General features: G+C 42.3%; 1 protein-coding gene across 1 annotated transcript; it reads right to left on the reverse strand.

Moving 5' to 3' along the window:
- Positions 1–2,802: 2,802 nt before the first annotated feature.
- Positions 2,803–6,000, reverse strand: LOC110508780 (gap junction delta-4 protein). The gene is made up of 2 exons (XM_021589595.2): positions 4,287–6,000; positions 2,803–4,000 (listed from the first exon to the last, which is right to left on the reverse strand). The coding sequence occupies exons 1-2, from the start codon at positions 4,348–4,350 to the stop codon at positions 2,817–2,819; spliced, it is 1,248 nt and encodes a 415-aa protein (XP_021445270.2). The 5' UTR covers positions 4,351–6,000; the 3' UTR covers positions 2,803–2,816.
- Positions 6,001–7,234: the final 1,234 nt, after the last annotated feature.

Here is a 7,234-nt window from a genome sequence, read left to right on the forward strand (position 1 = left end):
AATACAGTTTTATATCTTTATGTTTGAAGCCTGAAATGTGGCAAAAGGTCGCAAAGTTCAAGGGGGCCGAATACTTTCGTAAGGCACTGTATACTCTACATCCTCTCATTCCTATGATATTGTACAACTGCTATTCCATTCATAATGTAACGTAATGTATCATACTAAATTAAGGAGAACGGAGTTTCTTACCAAATCTTACATGTTGATATTTTCTATATATTTTTGATGTTCTCTTATGCTCAATGCTGAATTCTCTGCCTAAATTAATCTATCACTAGTTCCTGTCAACCATGAGATCTGAGTACTGTACCAACAGCATATAGGACCAGTGAGGGTTGGATAATTTTCAGATGAACATGGCTCTGGTCAAAAGTAGTGCACTATTTAGGGATAGGGTGCCATTTGGGATGCATATGAACAGTGGATCAATAAGGTTGACTCACTGTTGTGGTTTTCCCATGTGAACACCAAACATCATGCTTGCAAAACAAATTCAGAAAATAAAAATGATTTCAAATATAAAAATAATTAAGTTACAATTTACAGTTAAGGAAAAATACCTACATACAGTATGTATAGGTATTTTAAAATGGATTAAGAATTTGGCAGTGGTTCTTTCTTGTATCTGCACTTTCATTTATCTACCAGTGGAGGGCAGTAAAGACAATGGCATACACTTATTCAGATGTTACGCCCCCCTGTTGTTTCATGGACTTTGAATTTTTATTTATTTAAATAGGCAAGTCAGAACAAATTCCTATTTACAATGACAGCCTACCCCGGCCAAACCCTACCCAAACGACGCTGGGCCAATTGTGTGCCGCCCTATGGGACTCCCAATCACAGCTGGTTGTGATACAGCCTGGAATTGAACCAGGGTCTGTAGTGACGCCTCTAGCACTGAGCTGCACCACTCGGGAGCCCTAAAACAAACAAGGTAATGATTATGGCAGCCCCATGTGTACATACATGTTTAATAGTCTGTACAATTACTTAAAAAACAAATTATATAAATGCAGAGAACTTGCCTACGAATTGAACAACGAAACAACATCTCTGTCCCAGACAACTATATCTGAATATAGGCATACATTTAAGATGCATATACCACAACCCCATTCCTTTAATTAACCTTTGACCTACCAGCATCATCACCCACTTACCCGGAGTAAGTTGTTCCAAGAGACCACTTTCTCTGGAAAAGATACACTACTAAAGTATGTGGACGTTCTTTACACCACTCCAGCCGACGCTTGGCATTGCCATGGTGATCTTAGGCTTGTGTGCAGCTTCTCGGCCATGGAAACCCATTTCATGAAGTTCTCGACAAACAGTTATTGTGCTGACGTTGCTTCCAGAGGCAGGTTGGAACTCAGTAATGAGTGTTGCAATGGAGGACAGATGATTTTTACCTGCTACGCTCTTCTGCATTCGGCGGTCCCATCCTGTGAGCTTACGTGGTCTACCACTTCGCGGCTGGGCCGTTTTTTGCCGTATTCACAATAACAGCACTTACTGGCGCAGCTCTAGCAGGGCAGAAATTTGACCAACTGACTTGTTGAAAAGATAGCATCCTTTGTAGCTTAGTTGGTAGAGCATGGTGATTTCAATATCAGGGTTATGGGTTTGATTCCCACGGGGGACCAGTATGAAAATGTCTGCACTCACTACTTACTGTAAGTTGCCCTGGATAAGAGCATCTGCTAAATTACTAAAATGTCAATCCTATGGCGGTGCCATGTTGAAAGTCACTGAGCACTTCAGCCAATCTACTGCCAATGTGTGTCTATAGAGATTGCATGACTGTGTGCTTGATTTTATACAGCAACGGTGTGGCTGAAATAGCCAAATCCACTCATTTGAAGGGGTCCACATACTTTTGTAAATATAGTGTATGTTTTCAAAACTGTTTTTTAAATTATTTACTGGGATGCACAACATACTGAAATATATGTAAATATCTTTGTTAGAAAGAAAAGTATATTTCCCTTGAAGGGGTGATGCTGAATGTAACAAATGGCTTTCCCCTACACTCAAAACCACACGAAGGCTTCGGCCAGGATTGAATCCAAGGCACGTTGTAGAGCAGCATATTGTGTTTGACTTTTAAATGTCATTTACACTTGAGCTGACATCCACAGCATTGTTGACAGTAGGTTGGCTTGCATCCACCACAACTTTTCCATCACTGGCCTCCTGTAAAGCCTCTCCTGACATTTACAATGTATTAATTTAGCAGACACTGTTATTCAGAGTGACATACAGGAGCAATTAGGGTTAAGTGCCTTGCTCAAGGGCACATCAACATATTCTTCACCTAGTCGGCTCAGGGATTCGACCTGACGGTTACTGGCCCAACGCTCTTAACCACTAGGCAACCTGCCACCCTGGTAGAGGAGTAATGTTCCTTTGTTTCCCTCAGTTCTCCAAGTGGTCTTAGCTTCTGATGAGTCAGGGCATGTCAGTCTTGTCTGACTGTTGTTTGGGAACCCAATGAAAGACCGTGTGAGCTGAACAACAGCGGAGTGCGGCCATCATTGCTCTTGAAGGTCAACTAACTGGCATTAATTGGATCACCCATTATAATTCTGTTAGCTAACACATACAGTGAACACATTCTGTTTGTAGAGCTGAAAGTGTGAAGTCACAACAACAAAATGCAATGTAGCCTATTATTACAATTTGGGGAAAAATGAATTTAAGTGTATGTAATGAGTAAATCATCAGAGTTGTTGAACTAAAAAACACAGCTCTCCCATTGTTGTGTTGCTGCCTTGCATAGAATTACATAGGTCTAAATAAAACAATCTACTTTACTGAGCATCTGATGAGGAAGAAGAATCACTGGAAGAGCTTGAGGAGCCCCTTACTTCCTGCAGGTTGACGTCGTCTAGGAGCCTATCACGGGATTCTGCACTATCATGATGCTGCTCCAGGAGTGTTGCGTCTACCATGGTGGACTGGCCATGCCTCCGACCACTGTACATTTGTGAGGGTGTAAATTGGCGTGACACTACTACTGGGTCTCTCTCTAACTGCTGGGAGAGAGGGACGGAAGATGAACGGGAGATGTGGTTGGGATGAACGAAGTGCCCGCTCCATGGAGCCCCCATAGGAATGGGGTGAAATGGCGGTTCAATCTTTGCATCCCTCCGCGGCAGCCTGCTCCCCTGCAGTGGTTGGGCAGCCACCCTAACGCGAGTCTCATCATTTATTCTGACTCTTCTGTGTGAAAGGTCACCGTTTGGGTTACAGTTAGAGGTTGGTTTGTCCATGTGACTTTGTCCTCTCTTGACAGTTTTGGGGGTCTTGTGGTTCTGGTTGTACAGGACTTCCATGTCCTCCCCAACCCCACCTTTCATCAACCGTCTGCCCTTTCTCCTGGTCCTCTGTGTCACCATCCATTGCACAGAGCACACAAGATCTGCCAAGTTCAATAGCAGAGACAGGGAGGCAGCCGCCAGCATGAAGTTGAGCATGATGGTCTTCTCTGTGGGGCTGGAAATGTAGCACTCCACCATGGACGTACAGGGAAATTCATAACACTGGAAGCTCCTGGGGACAGAGAAGCCATAGAGGTAGTACTGGCCGGCACTGAACGCTGCCTCCAGCAGAATCCGCAGTATCACATCCAGAAGATAGGCACTTACAAAGTTAGGTGTTCCTTTTGGTAGAGCGTGTAGAGGGGTGCACAGAGTGCCTGCTCCGGTCTGAATTCTGCTCCCAGAGAAATAGTTCCCTCTGATACGGAGAGTTGACAATACTTTGTGGATGATATAAGAGATGAACATCAGGTGAGGGAGACAGAGCATGATCAGTTGGAACAGCCAGAAGCGGAAGAGGGAGAGGGGAGCAAAACTGTCGAAGCAGACGTTGGTGCAGCCCGGCTGGATGGTGTTGCACACAAAGTGCTCCTGCTCGTCCCGGAAGAGGGGATAGCCAGAGAACAGGAGGATGAGTAACCTCAGGACCACCATCAAGATCAACCATGTCTTCCCTGCAGTAACAGCAAATCAATTAAATATTCACTCACACACATTTAAACATTTTGGTAATTTAGCAGATGCTCTTATCCAGAGCAGCTTCCAGTCAGTGCATTCAACTAAGGTAGGTAAGACAACCACATATCACAGTCATTGCAAGTACAACAAAGATTATTTTAGTGTTAGATACTCTTGAAAAAAATCTTCATGTCAGTAACATGAACTATCCCATACATACAGCATCTACAGGCTCATCTACATACAGTACAGTATGTCCACGTGGCGGAAAGGAAAACCTACCCAGAAAAGTGACGTTGTGATTGAAAGTAATGAAGAGTATTTCCATTAGGCCCGTCTTCTCCATGATAAAAACAACAAGCAGCTCACCCCATAGAGATCCTGTCTGTATACCTTGATCCAATCCAGATTACTCAGCAAGGGTCCATTTCAGTCCAATCAATCCAGTTCAGTTCAACTCAATCAATTCACTTCAATTCAAATCAGTCCAATTCAAATCCAAGTACCTCATTTGGTTGTAGAGAAGTGGCTCCAGAGTAAGTTGTCAGTTCCCCAGAGTGTATGTCTACTAGACTATAGATCTCTCTCAAGTGTTATAAACAGCTCAGTGGTGCCAGGCAGGGTCCTCTCTCTGCTATTATTATCACATCCAAATCATGTTACCATCAAAGCATTGCTAGGATATTTCAACAAAATACACTGATCTAAGACAACTGGACGGGTCTACATAAAAGAAGCATCGTGATTATAGAATGTTATTCGAATTGAGGTGACCAGGTTAAAGGTTATAGGACAATAATGAGAATTGTAGCTTTGTGCCCAAATGGTGGCGATCTTGGCCTCCTGTCCATTAACCTCAATACACAGGCTTCCTCACATTCGTTCGGAAATAGCAGTGATTAATGATACTTGGGTGTGCATCCCAAATGGCACGCTATTTCCTATATAGTGCACTGCTTTTTTACCCGAGCCGTATGGGCCCTAGTCAAAAGTAGTGGACTACATAGGGATTGGGTGCTATTAGGATGCATTTTTGGGGATATGGTAACGCGAGACTACATCTCCATGAAGACATTTTAATGGTCATGTCAAGACGACAGCTGCTACATGTTGGATATGTAACAGTATGGCTTCTGTCCCTCTTCTAACACACAGCCAACTAGCTCGCAATTCCACATTGGCTACAAATAGACTGCTAATAGGGGGATTTAATGATTAGCATACACACGTGATCTAACAAGTTCTCCACATATAAACATAAATGAATACAACAGTCAGACAAACGCTTTGGAAATAAGTGTATTTTACACTTTCATGTGTTGTCCTCTTGGATTTCTAAACTGTACAAATAGTTTTCACCCAAAAATAAATGAATCAAAATCAAAAGACATTTTCTTTTATTACAAACATGGATCAACGGCTTCATATAAATATTTCAAAATTAAGTTAATGATCGCATCATCACTTTAATACTTGATTATACACTGTACAGTTTATTTTCAAAATAATTCATACAATTGTAGTGCTTCAGTTGTCAGTAGGGTCTTCTTGACAAATGAAAAAACACAAATAAAAGTTGATCATGAATATAACAATATTAATATATTTATTAGACAAAATCAAACTGTATAACGTTTGGAGGAGCTATGTTATATAGAAGTTGGCTCAGTGTTCAGGTTTTTGTTCTTAAACAAATAAAGAAACATTGTAGGTTAAAACATCGAGTTCTAAAACAAAAAACACAAGTCATGCTTCACACGGTGTATCAAGTATGATAACCCATTTCTATCCTTTCATTGGTCACCTTCTTGTCAATATAACCTACTTTGAATCCTGTGGATGACACATTCACAGTAGCTAAATAGTCACATTTACACTACATGGCCAAAGGTATGTGGACACATATTAATCATGGGCATTAATGTTGGTCCCCGATTTGCTGCTATAACAGCCTCCACTCTTCTTGAATAGGCCTGGCTCTCAGTCGGCGTCCCAATTCATCCCAAAGGTGTTCGATGAGGTTGAGGTCAGGGCTCTGTGCAAGCCAGTCAAGTTCTTCCACACTGATCTCGACAAACCATTTCTGTATGGACCTCGCTTTGTACACGGGAGCATTGTTATTCTGAAACAGGAAAGGACCTTCTCCAAACTGTTGCCACAAAGTTAGAAGCACAGAATCGTCTAGAATGTCATTGTATGCTGTAGCGTTAAGATTTCCCTTCACTGGAACTAAGGGGCCTAGCCTAAACCATGAAAAACAGCCCAAGACCATTATTATTCCTCCTCCACCAAACTTAACAGTTGGCACTATGCATTCGGGCAGGTAGTGTTTTCCTGGCATTCGCCAAACCCAGATTCGTCCGTTGGACTGCCAGATGGTGAAATGTGATTAATTCCTCAGGAGAACACATTTCCACTGCTCCACTGAGTCCAATGGCGGTGAGCTTTACACCCCTGCAGCCGACGCTTGGCATTGCGCATGGTGAGGCTTGTTTGCGGATGCTCGGCCATGGAAACCCATTTCATGAAGCTCCCGACGAGTTCTTGTGCTGACGTTCTTCCAGAGGCAGTTTGGAAATCAGTAGTGAATGTTACAACCGAGGACAGACTATTTTTACGAGTTACGCGCTTCAGCGGTCCCTTTCTGTGAGGTTGTGTGGCCTACCACTTTGTGGATGAGCCATTGTTGCTCCTTGATGTTTCCACTTCACAATAACAGCACTTAAAGTTGCCCAAGGAAGCTCTAACAGGGCAGAAATTTGACGAACTGAATTGTTGGAAAGGTGGCTTCTTATGACGGTGCCACATTGAAAGTCACTGAGCTTTTCAGTAAGGCCATTCTACTGCCAATGTTTGTCTGTGTGCTCAATTCTATACACCTGTCATCAAGAGATGTGTCTGAAATAGCCGAATCCACGAATTTGAAGGGGTGTCCACATACATTTGGCCATGTAGTAAAGCATTGATGAATTTAGCTGCAGATCTGAATATAACATTCTGAGTATTGGGATGTACAGTAACTAGGGAGATATACTAGTGGAAAGGTACCCACTGGGCACAGACGTCAGTTCAACGTCTATTTCTTATTTACATAAAAAGTTTAGGTTAAAAGTTCAGTGAAAAAAATACTTTTTTCAAATCCAATCAGTTTTCCACATTGATTCAACGTCATCACATTGAATTGTTTCGTTGAAATGATGTGGAAACCATGTTGATTCAACGTCATCACA

Source organism: Oncorhynchus mykiss, chromosome 28, assembly GCF_013265735.2.
Source record: "Oncorhynchus mykiss isolate Arlee chromosome 28, USDA_OmykA_1.1, whole genome shotgun sequence".
In the NCBI taxonomy this organism is placed as follows: domain Eukaryota; kingdom Metazoa; phylum Chordata; class Actinopteri; order Salmoniformes; family Salmonidae; genus Oncorhynchus; species Oncorhynchus mykiss.